This window comes from Hakea prostrata, chromosome 4 (genome assembly GCF_041222555.1).
Source record: "Hakea prostrata isolate BN-2017 chromosome 4, UWA_Hpros_2, whole genome shotgun sequence".
Lineage (NCBI taxonomy): Eukaryota > Viridiplantae > Streptophyta > Magnoliopsida > Proteales > Proteaceae > Hakea > Hakea prostrata.
The window spans coordinates 491,637-508,918 of NC_142603.1; the positions used below are offsets into that span (position 1 = coordinate 491,637).

Genomic DNA, 17,282 nt, shown 5'->3' on the forward strand with positions numbered 1-17,282 from the left:
CTTTTATATATTTTTTAATAGTAAGTTTAACCAGAAAAACCCAAGTATTATTTGGATCATGGGCCGTGGGAAAACCGTCATAGTTAGGAATTTTATTCAGATCAATTTCTAATAAAAAAAGAAATCATCAATTTCTCTGACGAGGATATCAAAAGTTAAAATTAAATTAAAATAAAAAATTTTATTTTTTAAATTTTACATCAACTTTTAGATGTGAAAAATAAATGATTCATTTGAAATGGACCCGATGAAATTCCCCCGTTATGATTTTCTAACTTTTTTTTTTGTTTGGGTAAATGATTTTATAACTTGTCGTGGTTGGTTTTTTATGTGCAATTAATAATTATATTTAGACGCATCGTCTCTCCTTTTGGTCTCTTCGTCGCTTCGTCGATTGCGAAAATCTGGGCGAAGAAGCTTTGCGAAGGCTAGAAGTCATTCCGAAGTCGAGCTTCCGCAGATTTTTCTATTGTATTTTTCTGAAACTAAAACCCTAATACTTCGTTTCCTCCATTTTTTACTTAATTTTCAGTTTCCCTATTATTCTTCAATGGGATTGTGGGAAGCTTTCCTCAATTGGCTGCGAAGGTAAAATTCTGATTTTTCTCTTTGAGTCTCTTGTGGTTGGTAAATATACATCGTCTTCTGCAACATTATTGTTATTTATCATGAGATAATCTAATGTTCTGATCCAATATTCGGCATTATTTTACGTACTCTTTGCTGTTTTCTCATCGTTCAGTCATGGACTATTATGTGTTTGCAAGTAGCATTCTGGGTTTCAGAAGGGCATACAATCGCTCAACAACATAAACTTACTATTCTTCTACTCCCCCCCCTTTTCTTTTGTTTAATTGAATTATCCATGTTCAAGATACTCTGGAATTCCTCAATGTTTTTGGGAGGGTTTTCTGATGGATTGTGTTTAGGCATTTGATGTTTCTATATTATCGGGGTACATAATTTCCATTACTAGTGCTCTAGCTATTCTGGAAGTCCTGGTTAACTAGTTAATGTCTAAGGTTGTGGTTTTTTATCAAAGCGGGTCCCTGATAAGAGAGCAATCGTAAAATTTAGATACATAAATGCATGAGGTTGACCTGTAATATGATGACCCTTGGATGGATCAGTTTGATTTTCTTATCATTATGTAGGTGGTGACTTTGTAAGCTGAGATGCAATAAGAGTTTCCCTTATCGATTAATGACGATAAGGCTGTACCTATTTTTAATTCACGTACGGGCATTTAGAGTTCGAATTACAAACACAAGGAAGAAGAGTCTTTGGAACTCTTCCTATACCTTAGGTGATGTCTCACATGTAAACACCCTAGTGACATTTTACTTTTCAAATCTGATTTTGAAAATTGTAGATTCTGTTACTTTGTTCAAGCAAAATGGCCTCTTCATGAAGGTGAGCTTGTCTCTCGAAGATTTAAACCACAACTGTGGTAATCCTTTTGTCAACATGTGTGCAAATTGATCACAACTTGGTACAAACTGAACAGAATTGCTTTGGGGCCACTTGTTCTCGAGTGAAGTGGTAGTCTATCTTGATGTGTTTGGTTGGGTAAACAAAGCATTTGGAGAAAGATACATTGCTGAAGTGTTGGCAAAATATATAGTGTTGATGTTAGGGGTCTGGATGTGTGGTTCCCGGAGCAATTGGTTTAGTCGTATTTATTCATGCTGCTGCATGTTGCAACTCCTTTAGTTCTGACTCTGTTGAAGCTCTTGCAACTGTATGATGCTTCTTGGAACTCCATGAAATGAGATTCTAATTAAATGAACATATCTTCACTAAGGGGTTTTTGAATATGTTTGCTAATTGGTGTTTTGTATGAAGGAATTCAAGAGTAACTTCCTCCTTTTGAATACGATCTCTAAGAAAGTGATGTCCAATATCTATGTGCTTAGCTCTAGAGTGAAGAGTAGGATTTTTGCTTAGGTTAAAGTTCTAGGTTTGATGTGCCTTGTAGATATTTAAAGATTCTTTTAATGGCACATGCGGGGGATTGTTTAGGATCGGTTTGGTATTTAGCACAAGCATACATGCCAAACATGATATCCGGTCTACTTCCCAATCATTCCCCTATACTTGATCAATAGGACTTTCGATTTTCATCCTTATCTACTAGGGGCTTATATTCTCCTTAGGTGGGGCTACATCATATTCGACATTATTGATTCTTCAACCACTAAGGTTCTTTTGTTGAATACCTTATAAGCTTTGCTAGTTTAGAAATTAGCAATAAATATGCCTTGATCCACTTGTTCATAACACTTACCCCTAGGGTCCTTTGTGTTTAAACTAGTGTATTTGCGATGGTAAATTTGCAAGTGGTCTACCTAGGTACCTTGTCATGGTACAACTCGTATGTTGTCCTTTCAAGTTATTTTCTAATAGGTACAAGTCATGGTTGTGGCTTCACCGCAAAAATATTTTGGCAAGGAAAATTCATATAACATTATTCTTGCCATTTGTAGTGATGATTTTTCCTTTTTACAACCCCAGTTGGTTGTGGGCTTCTAGAAGTTAAAAAGTTTTAAGTAATTCCTTCTTGGTCACGGACTCACGATACTTACCAAAGTATTGATTATTATCTAATTGTCTCTTGTGATCACTTTGGATGTTTGTGGTGAGGTAATCCCATTGGCTTTGAATTTTCTTTGCAAGGGTGGTGTGTTCTCAAATGCATCATCCTTATGTTTCAAGATATCCATGCATTCCTAGAGTAATCATTTATGTTGAGCCAAAAAAAATCATCTATATTGACTAAGGTGGAGTGCTTACCTCCTAGACTAGCAATTGGCAATAGGTCCAAAAGGGTCCATATGGAGTAACTCAATGGTCTACTAGTGGACACTATGTCCTTGGATTTATGGGATACCTTAGTTTGTTTTTCCTTGTTGACAAGCATCACTAAAGTGATTCTTGTTGTAGTTCATTTTGGCAAGGCTTCTAACTAGGTTTTTGGATGCATTGGTCTCACATAGTTTCATGTTTACATGACCAAGCTTCCTATGCAAAATTATGGATTCATCATGTGGAATGTGGCAAGTCATGCAAGAGGAACTATTTTTAAATAATCAAGTATAAATGTTTCGTTTCCTATCACCTTTCAAGTAATAGTTTTTCATTCATGTCCTTCACACCATAGTGAGATACATTAAAAGATATTTGGTAGCCCAAACTACATAATTGGCTTAGACTAAACAATTTATAGGCTAATTTATCAACTAAATACACATTAGAAATAGATGTACCTCCAATGTTGATCTTACCAATGCCCATTTTTTTCCCTTGGCAATTGTCTCCGTATGTGACATACCCTCCATAATAGGTTTTCAATTTTATGAATAGTCTTGGGTTTAAGGTCGTGTGCCTGGGATATTCCCCATCAGTTTACCACTAACTTTCTTGGGTGTTCATGATGTGAACTCGATTCTAGGGTTAGGGTTTCTTGGAAAGATTCCCTAGAATTAAGGATTTGCCTATAATCTTCCAGCAAATTAATGGGATGATGTGAGGAACCAAGGATATTCTTAAGACTATTAGGGCATGAAAAGGGTTTATCCAAAATTATGTGGGAAAGCTCTTTTGTCAAATTGAAGGGGTTGGGAGATGTTTGGAGAAAATGGATAAATTAGGGTTTTGTTAAAACCCAAGTTGGGATAGTTTACTTGGTACTTTGGTAGTAGGATAGCTAAAATAAAACTAGGGAAGATGGGAGGGTAAAAGAAACCTCGGTTGGGGTTTGGGGATGATTCTTGGAAAGGCTATGAGTGGGTTTCAATTTAAGATCTTGATTCTTTCTTCCTCTTCTCTCTTTTCTTTCTTTTCTTCTTTTCTTTTTTCTTTTCTTTTCTTTTCTTTTCTTTTCTTTCTTTCTTTTCTTCTTTCTTCCTATTCTTTGTTGTTTTCTGTTTTAAGTTGCCACAAGGAAGAGAGACCGGGGAGAGAGGGGCTGAGAGGATTGGGAGGTAGAGAGGGGTGTTGTAGGGCAGTGATGGTGGGGGGGGGGGGGGCTAAAAGGGTCGTGGGGGTATAATGGAGGGAGTAGGGGTGTTGTGGGGGACTGGGTTTGCTGCTGCCCAGGTGCGGCAGTGGGGGAAGGGGGTGGGGGGGTTTACAATAGCAGGGGGTGGGAATTCTGGGTTGCGCAAGACGGGAAAGGCGCTAGGGAAGTTGCGATGGGGTCGAAAGGGCACAGGAGTTACCTGGGGATGATTTGGAGCTGTTGTTTGATGGCTGTAGGTTGTGGAAGTTTTCTGGAATTGCAGGGCAGAAGTTAAAAGCTTGAAGAACCTTGCTGGAAATTTGAATGGTGCTGAATATTGAAGAAGATCTTTACCAAAATTCGTCAAGGCCTCCTCAACGGGAACCTTGGTCCACAAACTCAATCGATTTTCATTCAATAATCAGAGTTTAGAATTACAATGAGCAATGAGGCTTATTTATAGTTTTTACATCAAAAGAAGAATTTGATCAACTTTACTACCACATATATAAAAGACTTCTTCTTGAAATAAAAGACTGACTTATCTATAAGAGTTCCCTTTAAAGAAAGACTCCTTACTTAAGCATATCACAACCACTTGATAAAGACAAATTTTAATCAAAAGCAGACTCTCAAAAGATAGGAGCCCCTTTTTTAAAGACTGTTATCTTAATACTTAATGAAAACCAACTCAACACAACTCAAATAAGAATTTAAAATGGATTTGGGGCCTTCTAAAATTCTGGAATCTAGATTCCAGCAGTAAAATATGGTCTAAAATACCCCTGTAATAGGGTTTCACCTGCTAGCTTGCGTGGGCCTTGGGGCCCACTTTGGGTTTTGGCCAGAGGGTAATCTGTGTTCACATCAGTTCACCAAGCCAACTTATACAAAGCAAGGTTAATTTGGCAGCAGTCCCCACGACTATGGAACTCTTTGGGCACCCACGTAGCTTGATAGTCAAGTGGTCGTTGGAGTCAAGGTTCACATATTTCGAAGACTTCCTGTTGCTATGGCTTCTTTTGGGCTTTCTACCTTTGTCTATTTTGTGGCCTTTGATTCCTACCATTTTATATTTCTTTTGGTAGTTTGCTTGGGTTTCTTCTAGGCATCTGTGAAACATACGGAACTTGTGACATAAAGTGAAAAGGTCTATTAAATGGATATGCCAGTCCAAAACTGTACATCATTTGGTCTTCTTGAGGCCAATATTGAGTTTGAGGTTGGTTTTGGGGGTTATAATTTCCTTTAGGTTGTTGCTTCCTAGGGTCAAAGTTCTTTCGATACTTGGAAGATAGTCATTCTTTCGGTTGTTGCCTCCATTGTTCTTACCTTGGCTCTTGTACCCTTGTCTAGGGTTATTATTAATTCTTTCCCCTTTGACCATTTCTTTGATAACTAACCCCTTGTCTAGGATTATTAGTCTTATTTTTTTCTTTGACCATTTCATTGATGGTTGTTCCCTTGTCCAAAATTGGTATCCCATTTCCATTTTGATTATTATTATTTTTGATTGTATGGAAAATTGGGTTGAGGGGCTTGTCTATGAGATCAGTTTTAAGAGATAGTTCCCTTTTCCTTGCTAGTAGAAGCTAGGTTCCCGTTGATTCCAAGATCTTTATCTTGATGTCCTTTTTGGGGGGGTTTCTAGTAAGTTATCAAGATTCTTTTGCCTTTTGGTAAATGTGATGTGACTAATGTATTATTCAAATCTTTGTTTCTCTTTTCTAAATTTTCACTATATGCATGTAGTTCATCTTTTTTGAGATTCATGAGAGATACATCTAGTTTTAGGGCTTTGTTGGTCTTTTCCAACTTTTTACTCTCTCCGTTTAGTGCCTTAAAGCCTTTTTCCAAGTCATTCTCATCTATGCCATCTACATTATTTTCTATTTCATCAATGTCATTATAATTTAAACAAACTATCATAGGAAGAACAGACCTCATGGTCATTATGTGATTCCTCTCGTCTTACCATCAATGCAAGGTTGTTCTCCTCATCAGAATCATTCTTTTCTTCTTCCTCGTTGCTTGTTTCATGGATGGTTTTGGGCTTATATACCTTCTTTCTTCCTTCACTTGCTTTTGTCGAAGTTTTGAGGGCAATTGACTTTTTCTTTTGCTCTTTTTATGTGTTTGTCTCATATAACTTGTCCTCCTCAAGCTTGGCTTCATGAGCTAGTAAGGATCCCATTGGCTCATCTAGTGTCATTTTGAGAGATTCCTTACTTCTTGGATTGCAGTCTTCTTTGGTCTCTAAGAAGGTGGAAGAACTCTTAGTACTCTTCTAGCTACTTCTGTATTGGAGAAGTCTTTACCAAGTCTATGAAGCTTGTAGACAATGTTAGTAGATCTGTTAAATAAGAAGGTTATTGTCTTCTCTAACAGCTTGAAATTTTTTATTGAAGCGTGTATATATTTAAATTCATTTCTTTCACAGGCTCAGTCCCTTGATATGTTACTAAGCTTATCAAGTATCTCCTTAGCACTTTTGCAAGTGCGACGCCTATTGTACACCTTTTCACTAAGTGCACATTGTAGATTGATTATGGTGTTGTCCTCAATTGAATCTTGGCCTCATCATTTGTGGACCATTCCTTCTTAGGTTTGGCCACAACTTCATCACCATCCTTCATGTAAGTGAAATGCACAAATGTAATTTTCAAATCTATTCCTCAAATAGGAGTAACCTTCTCCTTCAAAATAAGGGGGTTTAAAGGTGTTGAGACCTTCAGGTCTCAAGGGGGACTTGGTTTGAGGATGAGGATGATCTTTAAATCTTTAATCAAAATCAATCTCAAGTTGGGCCCGCTTTGATGCCAATTGTAAGTATAACCTAGAGGGGGGGGGTGAATAGGTTAACTCTAAAATAGTAGATTAGTCTAATTTTCACGATTATTGTAAATTAAAACTTGATTAGACAATTGAGACAAATTCCAATCAACCTCTGGTCCTCAACACAAAGATTTTATGGTAGTTTGACTTATCCAAGTCTACGTCCACTCCTCTCTTGGCCTCAAAAGAGAATTTTACTAGTGATTCTCTTTCAATATAGTGGATAGAGAACGAACCTTTACAATCTTTGTTCACTGGGCAAGAGTACCCTTACAATCTATGTTCCTAGGACAAGACCACCCTTTAAGATTCTAGTTCAAGGTAGAACTAGAATTCCAATAGAAGACAATACATGGTAGAATTTACCTTTCAAGGGCGGTGAGACTTCACCCCTTAAGTGAATTGTGATGCAAGATGGAGTGGGGTGCAACTGTAATGCTTACAACACTTTGTGATAGCTTGCAGTCTCAATTAACTTGCTATCATTTTCAGCCACAATCAACCTTGATGGGCTTTGTTCCTGGAAAAATTCTTCAATGTATGCACAAGGAGTGAGAGACTTGAATATAATGTAAATTGAGAATTTGGATGTGTGTATATATATATATATATTTCTTTTAATCACTTGGAGAGATGCACAATGTAGGCAAAAGCTGGAGTTTTAACTCTCAAGGTGAGGAGTTATATATCGGAGAAGTAATGGGAATAGCAAGTGTTCCAACTTCCAATGGATTAAAAACGGTCATATTTTCCTCAAACAGCTTGTCGTTTTAGAATTAGACTACTAGAATCATAGCTGTTTCTGTACAAAAGGCGTAGGCTGTTTGGGTATTGCTTGCTGTTTTACAAATGACACACCGTTTAGGAAATGGCTCCATTCCGTTTGGTCCCTAGAGTTTCAAAGTTTATCAGTGAATGTATGTATGTATGAAGTAGATTGCTGTTTGGTTCAACAAGCAAATGGATTGTGTATTTTTGGGATTTTGGTCTTCCTAGCCAACCCTAAGTCCATTTTAAGCCTTTCTACCATGTTCTAAGTCTACATAGGTTTAATTTAGACATGATACATAAGTGCTAAATTACAAGTGATGCTTGTTCTAACTTCTAAGTGTAGTTGGTCTTCTTACCCAAAAAAAAAAGTGTAGTTGGTCTCTTGATCTTCAAGCTTCATGGGATCTTCTAGTGGATTTTATGTTCTTCTCATCAATGCACTTGGACACTCTTTGTTTGGTCTATTACTCGTGTCTTGAGTCTCTTGACCCCGTCCATGTCTTGATCATCTTGCCTTGCTCCAAGTCACCTCACTTGATTTACTAATGAATTTGTATTCCCCCTAATTAAGCATTTCTTGAACAAGGCATTAGTACTTTGTCTTTGTTATCACCAAAATTAAGTGAGGGTTGATGTGGCAATCCTCAACAGATATCTTTTGAGGATGTAATGTTCGTGACATTATATCGTAGAAATTGTTGGTAATGTCGGGTTATCGGCAAGCTCTCAAAGACCAGTTGTCAAGTTGGAAAGCTCTACTAGCATTTTACAAAACCCATCCCGAATTGAAAGGAATAACTCATCAATCTTCGTGTGGTAGGTTTGTTATAACAATGTCGGAATTGTAATAAAATGAACTCATCGAAGTTAAATATGGAACTACACACATCAACCAAGTTTTGGGTTGAGAAGTGAGAATAATTTTTTCATTTTTCTTAGTTTTCTCAAACTGAACAGAACATTTTCTTTATTTGTATTATTTTTCTAAATAGTTAATATTGAAAATAAAATTCTGGCAGCAAAATAAAATCAAGACTAAGAAGCTGGAAGTTTGACAGCTATGTTAAGCATAACAAAATTGAAGCCCAAGGCCCCCAACCAATATATGATTTCAACTTTTTTTTTGGGGAAGAAAAAGTGTAAACATATTTTTAATAGAAAACTAGATCTTACTCTTTCAAATTGTAGATCAGTCTACGGTGTCTTATGGATAAGGTGAACCAACCACTAAGCATTTACCCCCTTTTTCTTTGTAAAAGATAATATTCGGGGAAAGGTTATGCTCAAATCTTTTAGGTTATTGCAATAGATGCACTAAACCAGTTTCAGCACCTTGTTTTAGCCAAGAGATGGAGATAAGTGGGCCCAAAAAACCAATGAATTTTGGGGTTTTTGGGCTTTTTCCTCTCTCTTATTTGAAATTGATAAAACTCATTTGGATTTTTTGTTTTTAGACCATATTGGGAGGGTAAAGGTAAGGAATGATCATACTACAGTTGGTTTGGGTGTAGCTCCAATAAATGATAAGCTGTGAGGAAGTCAACTGAGGTGGCACTGCCATGTTCAGCGGAGGCTTTTAAATGCCCCTTGCAGAGGAGCAATTTAATCTAGATTGAAGGAGTTAGAAGAACTAGGGGCAGACCTAAGATAACTCAAGGGAATTGGTGAGAAAGGATATGCATAGCTTAGGCCTTGTATCAACTATGGCGACAAATAGAGCTGATTGGAAGGCAAGGATCCATGTAGCCAATCCCATTCAGTTGGGACATGGCTTGTTTTTGTTGTTGGTATTGTAAATCAGAATTTTGAACTGAAACCCTGACTTTCAGAAGTACTGCCAAATTCTAGGTCAAACGCTGCATTCCCACTGCATCCCACCCATTTTCATTTTGATCTTTTTGTCCAAACTGAAACATTTCTGAAATCAGTAGTTTTGATTTGTAAGCCTGGCTGATAGGGTGGATAAGCTTGTTGCTGTTTGACATGGGTGGTCCCAGATAAACAAAAGCATGTCCCTATAACATAGATATAATTGCTTTTTCTTATACTTTTATCCTTTAGTTGGCCCTGTTAGTGCATTCCAAGTTGTTGGATAGTGCAACACAGGTTCATTGCTTTTATTTATGGGACTGAAGTACATCTAGCATGGCCGACCTAAAACCTTTGATTGGCCCTTGAGGGAGCCCAGTTGCATATTCATGAAAAAAAATCCATACCACAGAAGTAAAATCCCAAATGCTTGAAGACAATAGACATGTTTACTCTTTTACTTATTACTGGTGAAAATGGTTTCTTTCCGTTCACAGATTATATATTTGCCATATAACTCAATTGCAGCCTTTTCTTCAAGCAAGAAATGGAGTTGTCTTTGATAGGACTTCAGAATGCTGGGAAAACTTCACTTGTGAATGTTATAGCCGTAAGTAATTTGAATTTCTTCAGAGTACCTGTAGGAACCTTTTTTTTGGAATGCTACATGTCTAATGACTGTTTCTGGATCTTCATGGCAGACTGGAGGATATAGTGAAGATATGATCCCTACGGTGTGTATTTGATTATATGTTTTTTATGCTCTAGTCTGAAGTCTTATTATCATATTGTTAGAGAGATTTTACTTTTTGGAGCATGCTACTTTATGTCATTTCATTGCTTGGTATAACATTATTCTATGTTTCTGTTATGGCACACAGGTAGGGTTTAATATGAGGAAGGTGACGAAAGGAAATGTCACTATAAAGCTTTGGGATCTTGGAGGGCAGCCAAGATTCCGCAGTATGTGGGAGAGATATTGCCGTGCAGTTTCTGCTATTGTGTATGTTGCCAACATGTTTTACTTGTCCCCTTTTCCCTTACCTGGTCTAGTACTTATGAGAATTCTCATTTAAAATTTTTTTTTTCTTCTTCCCATTGGTGTACTCTGTATGCATTATTTTCTATCGAAGACCTTGTCAATTGCATGCTATTAAAATTTAAAATTCCATTTGAGGTTTTTGGTGGTTCTGTTTTCAGATTACTGTTCCTAATTGCCTATGACTATATCTTTGGTCACCATATTGTTGTCTTACTAGTTGTACTTGTATCACCCTATGCGTAAGCTATGACATCAGGGCATTTATTGGTACTCTACATTGGTGCCTGAGAAGAGCCAGCAAAATAGCTTGTCTATATGGCTCCAATATCTGCCATGTGATATCTTAATTGGAGTGACTTTTTAGACGTTGTCAACATCATCCTCATCGTTGCTTCATAGGAGACCAAAATCATTTCCCAGTGCAGCATAATCAACTGGTCAAGTTGGTTGAGTTATGATTATCTGGGGAAAAAGGTTTTATGCATAATTATTCCTATTAACTGTTTTGGCTTCAAAATTTGACAGCTGGCCGGTCCTCTGGTTCTCCTATCTGTCTGACTTTCTGGATTGCTGATGGAGGTCTAACGATCCACATCCACAAGAAGAGCTCATGAAGTTGCTCCCCAGTGGCCCAAGTTGCTGCCTAGCAGCATAGCTATAGTAGTAGTAGGGCTATAGAGTATTCTATACTAAGTTAGCTTGGGCTGTTATTTTGTTTTGCTTGGACCAGGCTTGTTGGTCCAGGTGGGTCAATTAAGGGGTCAATTTAAGTGATCATGTGACTCAAGTGGTCACATGACTAGGGTTTCTTTTAATTATAGGACCTCCATGTAAAGGGGTTAGGTAGTCCAAGTAGGTTGTTTTTCCCCCCCTTTTGGTTTGGTAAAATTTTGGATCATAAAAAGGGAGAGTATTGAATAGGCAACCCCCTAGAACCCAAATTGTGGAGGGACTTCAAATCAAGGCATTCCTTCCAAACCAGTATACCCATATGGGAAAGAAGGCCCAATTACATTCTGTAATATCATGACCCATCCTTCTGAATTAGACCCTTTAGTTCATCACTATACACTGCAGCTCCCATTGGACTTTGGGGCTGGACTGCAGTCATAAAATCTGCCAGCTGGTTCTGTTCCCTCCACACATGCTTGAATTCCATTTCATAGACCCTTGCTGCGACTTGCTGGATTTTCTTTTTGGGGGAAAAGCTTGCACCTTCCAGCTCCTCAGGTTTGCCATTGATTATATCAATAGTCAACTTAAAATCTGATCCGATGGAAATCAATAATAGACCTTTCACTATATAGATTTGTAGCTCTCATTGCTAGGATTTGCACATCTTGCATTCCTATCATTAGGACTGACAATGCTTCTCCTTTCCCTGCATATGCTGGGATTGGCTCTCCCACAGCATCTCTAATCAAGTCTTCAAAGGTTGTTGTGGGAAGGAAAGGTTCTAATCCTACAGCTCTTATTTATGCTAGCACTTAAGGAAAAAAAGGGGGCAATTAAGAAAATGGGAGAGAAAAAGAGGTAAGAACACAGAGCATGGAAGAGGAGAATTTGGCCATGTTAGAAGGGTTATATCTGGAAAGAAATATGTCACTTGAGATTTAGCCCTTGTGCTAAATCTCAAGAGGAGAATCTGGTGGAAGATTAGAGTCCATATCACAAGATAGGAAGTTTCCTTTTTTGTATACAAAATATTCTATTAAATAGATTTTTTTTTCGTTTGAGGCTTCTCACATTGAGAGTGAGACCTTTTTCTTTCTCTTCTCATTCTTCTTTGTCTTCTTCCCATTCTCGAGCTCTGTTCTCTTTTTTCTGGTTTGTTACATGGTATTAGAGCAGCAGGCGCTCTAGAATACTGTCGATTCAAAGCAATTAGGATTGATACACATACCTGCACTTCTTTGTGATCCATTGCTGCAAATTGAGAAGCCTTTATGTCACAACTGCAAGCGTAACAGCACCTAATGCTGTACTTGAAGAATGGCTGCAGACCGAAGAATGGGTGCACAGCTGTGTTGAGGTAAGAACGATAGCCCTTTTTGGAGATTTGAGTAGACCTGGTAGAATCGACTGCCTTTTTTGGATGCAAATCTGCTGGTAGCATCGACTGTGAGTATCAATTGCATGCTAGATTAGTTCTATCCATTGAATCTCTTGTTTCATGAAGCTGGGCATTGCCTTTTCTCTGTTTCTTCTGTTTGAAGTTCTTATCTGACTCACGAAATCTAGGAAGGAGACGATGGTGTGTTTCTGATATTAGATGGTTTCAAGTCTTGGTTTGATTTCGCTGTGATAGATCAGTTCTGGTTCAAGTATGTGCTGGCTTTGGTTCAAGTTTGATTCAGCTCTCATCTGGTTTGATTCAATTACAGTTTAGTTCTGCTATATTAGTTCTGGTTAAAATATATGCCGGTTTTGGGATTTGTTAATATCTGGGTCAGATTCTTGTTTTGGTGAAGCAATTCCTCTGATTTTTGAACTGCTGTGGGTATATTTCTGAGAGTGGAGCCATTATATTTCAGACTTAAACCTTTTATAAGAAATTGTTTATTGGAGACATCCTAGTTGTTGCCTACTTGTTTTTGGTTGAAGTAAGGTGTCTCTTTTCTGGACTAAAGGGAAATTAAGCCAGTATGTCTACAAATGAGTCTAAGTCTGATCCCAAAAGTACAATTGTTGAGATCATGACATCCACATCCCATTATATTTCAGAACAAAGACTTGAAGGGACTGCCAATTTTCATTAGTGGAAAAAGATAGTCAAGGTTGTATTGACCGGTCGTGGGTGGCAAGACCATCTCACTATATCTACTGGGAGTAATACATGGAAGACTATAGAATATAGATGCCCAAATCTGAGGACAAATGTTGAACTCCATGAAGAGAAATATTGTTGATTTAGTTACTCATATTGACGTAATGAAAAAGTTATAGGATTACTTAATGTTTTATATTCTGGACAGAACAACCTTTCTCGCATCTATGAAGTTTTATAGGAGTTCTATAGGGTTGATAGGAAGGGCAGACCTTTAATCCAATATTTTTGCAGACTATAAGAAAATGTATGAAGAATTGACTGCCATTTTACCTATATCATTGGATGTGGCTGAAATGCAAAATCAGTGGTAACGACTGACGATTATGGGTTTTTGGGAGGGCTTGAGAAGGAACTTGACTCAGTTAGAGAACAAATTTTAGGGGGAGATAAGGTACCATCATTGTCTGAAACATTCTCCCAAGTACTTTGTGTGTCCAAAGAAAATTCTCATGAGTCCAATCCCACCAATAACTCTGCGTTGGCATCTTTTAGTACAGATCGTAGCTTTGGTGGCAAAATATACTTTGGAGCTCCTTGTGGGTGTGGAGTGGAGGATCAGGTAAAAAACCCAATACTCAGCAAAATATACAGGGATCTACTAACACTAGTGGGAATGTTAGGATCTATCAGCATTGTGGACATCTAGGTCATATACAGAGGTTATGTTGGAAACTTCATGGTTAGCCACCACAGATGATGTTGCTAACACTGCATCATCAGTCATCTACTACTGCCACTCCACAGTCAGATGGAAAAACTGTGCAAATGTCTGATGAAGAATATATTCGGTTCACCCAGTTCCAGGCTCTTTAGTCTCAATATCCTATAGCCATCTTTGTTTAGATAGGTAATGCTACAGCTTGTGTGTCTACCTGCTACCCTTGGATCATTGACTCAAAGGTTTCTGACCATATGACCAGAGTCTCAGGTAACCTTTCATCCTTTTGTCCATTTTCTTCCATGGTGATCCTTGTTGATGGTTCCCATAATTTTAAAGGCACCGGAACTTAGTCTCATGCCCAGTCTATCCCTATCCTCCGTTTTGTACTTACCTAAGTTTCCTTTTAATTTGTTATCTGTTTATAAATTAATCACTACTTATAATTGTTTTGTTACTTTCTTTCCTAGTTATCGTGTCTTTCAAGATCTTACGACAAGAAGACACTTGGTGGAGGATGCGAGTCAGGATGCATGTACTTGTTTAATGATGTTTCCTCAATTACATGTTCGAGCACGTAAACCCCTCACTAAATTCATTTCCGTTTGGGCCATCTTTATGAGATAGTTTGAAAATTTTGGATAAGCATTTTTATTCCATTTCCTCTTTACCTTGTGAGTCATGTCAATTTGGGAAGCTTCACTGTGTGAGCTATCCCCTTCGGGTTAATAATCAGGTAGATAACCCGTTTTTTCTAGTTTATTCTGATGTGTGGGGTCCATGTCCTGTTACTTCTACTTTGGGATTTCAATATTTTGTTACTTTTATGGATGATTATTTTAGAATTACATGGATATGTTTGATGAAAAATCGTTTTAAATTGTTTGATGTTTTCTGTTCTTTTGCAGCTGAAATTCGTACACAATTTGGGGTGGTAATTAAAATCCTTTGGAGTGACAATGCAAAAGAGTATTTTTCCTCTCCATTTAACATATTAATGACATCAAATAGCATTCTTCATCAATCTTCTAATGTAGGCACCCCATTACAGAATGGTGTGGCTAAACAGAAGAATCACCATCTGATGAAAGTCACTCACACTTTATTGTTTGAAATGTGGGTTCCTGAATCCTTTTGGGTTGATGCTATGCTAACTGCTTGTTGTCTCATAAAACCGAATGCCCTTGTCTCTTTTGAAAGGTGGAATCCCATATCCTTATTATTTCCTACTAGTCCTTTACACGAGTTGCCTTATGTATTTAAGAGTGTTTGTTTTGTTAGGACCCCCGTCCTAGGTTGTCCATGCTTGATTCAAAGGAAATGCATGTTTGTTTGGTACTTCCGTACTTAGAAGGGGTACTATTGTTTTTCCTTTGAGCTTCAAAAACATTTCATCAATGCTGATGTTTCATTCTTTGAATCTATTCCTTATTTCTCTAAACCTATAAGTGTCTCCTTAATGGATGAGGATCTCTCAGTTATTATTTATTTACGTGTTTCAACTCAACCTTCACTTTTGCCTATCTAAACAGAGATCACTGTTGTATATCAATGATGTCCGACAATGTCCATTGACCCTCTTGAAATTGCGGGTCCTCCACATTTGTCTCCACCTCTGGATCTTGTGGTAAGTCCCCCTGCTTTTGATCTTGATGTTCCGATTGCTCCTTGTAAAAGCACTTGAAGTTTTGTTCAGTACCCTATCTCTAACTTTGTTTCCTATATTGGTATTTCTCTTACTTTTCGTGCTTGTTTATCTACCATTGAGAGTTACCTTCTTCCTTAAGCCGTGTTTGAAGCTTTGTTGAGTCTTGGGTGGAGAACTATTGAAGACTTTGCAGCCCTAAAGAAAAATCATACATGGGAACTTGTTCCCTTGCTCCTAAGAAAACATTGGATATCGTTGGGTGTTTACAATGAAAGTAAATCCTGACGGTACACTTGTTTGATTGAAAGCTAGAGTTATGGCGAAAGGATATGATGCTCAGGTGTATGGTGTGGACTATCTGGATACCTTTTCTCCTTTGGCGAAGCTCACCTCTATTCGCATTATGATTTCATTGGCTGCTACATATCATTGGCCCTTGTTTCAGTTGGATGTGAAGAATGCTTTCCTCAATGTGGACCTTCTCAAGGAAGTTTATATGGAGCAACCTCCAAGGTTTGTTGATTAGGGGGAGAGTGTTTTGGTATGTCATCTAAAGGAGTCTTTATATGGGCTGAAACAATCTCCACATGCGTGGTTTTGGCCAGTTAACCTTAGTTGTGATAGAGTTGGGTTTGACTCGGTGTGAGAGTGACCACTCAGTGTTCTTTCTTTAGTCTAGTACAGGGAGGATATTTTTGGTTGTGTATGTGGATGACATTATTATTACTGGAATGATTTAACCCATATTGATGTGTTAAAGACCTATTCGCAGAAATGGCTTCAAACTAAAGACTTGGGAAGGCTCAAGCATTTCTTGGGGATATAAGTGGCTCAATTAAGGGAGTCTTTTTTTCCTAACTTAAATATGTGATTGACTTGCTATCTGAAGCAGGGATGCTTGGTTTAGAACCTTTGATTACTCTAATGGATCCAAATATAAAAGTCATGCTTGAAGATGGAGATGCTTTTGAAGATGCAAAGAAGTATCAAAGGTTGGTTGGAAATCTAACTATCTAGTTGTGACTCAACCTAAGATTGCCTTTCCAATTAGTGTTGTGAGTCAGTTTTTGTCTAGCACTTTGACCACACATTCGGATGCAATTATGCACATATTGAGGTATCTTAAGAAAGATCATAGATGTGGGCTCCTCTACACATGGCCATATGAGAGTTTAGGGACTTCTTAATGTAGATTGGACTGGTTCACCTATCAATAAGAGCTCTACTATAGTCTATTGTACATTTGTTGAAGGAAACCTTGTGTCTTGGAAGAGTAAGATGCAAATATTGGTTGCTCGATCCATTACAGAATCAGAATATCATGTCGTAGCACTTGTCACTTGTGAGTTGATGTGGATTAAGCAATTTTTGGGAGAGCTTGGCTTTGATCATGAGTCACCTATGTCTATTTGGTGTGATAATCAAGCTGCTATCCATATAGCATCAAATCTTGTTTTTCATAAACGAAAAAGTACCATGAGGTAGACTGTTACTTTGTTCATGAGAAGCTACAATAAGGACTGATCTCTAATCATCATGTTTGAATCGGGGAGCAACTGGCTGGTTTATTCACTAAATTTTTAGGGGCTGAGCGAGTGAAATATATTTATGACAAGTTGAGAATGTTTGATGTTTATTCTTCAGCTTGAGGAAGAGTGATAGAAGGGTATATTTGGAAAGAAATGTCAC

At 37.7% G+C, this 17,282-nt stretch overlaps 1 protein-coding gene across 1 annotated transcript in view; it reads left to right on the plus strand.

Annotated features, from left to right (window-relative positions):
- Positions 1-351: 351 nt before the first annotated feature.
- The window catches only part of DG1 (Tetratricopeptide repeat (TPR)-like superfamily protein), a 76,765-nt gene continuing 59,834 nt past the window's right edge, over positions 352-17,282 (plus strand). The window contains exons 1-4 of the mRNA XM_089152846.1: positions 352-588; positions 9,944-10,025; positions 10,117-10,149; positions 10,297-10,418. Coding sequence (XP_089008972.1) covers positions 551-588; positions 9,944-10,025; positions 10,117-10,149; positions 10,297-10,418 — 275 coding nt within the window. The 5' untranslated portion in view covers positions 352-550. The remainder of the gene's footprint in view (positions 589-9,943; positions 10,026-10,116; positions 10,150-10,296; positions 10,419-17,282) is intronic.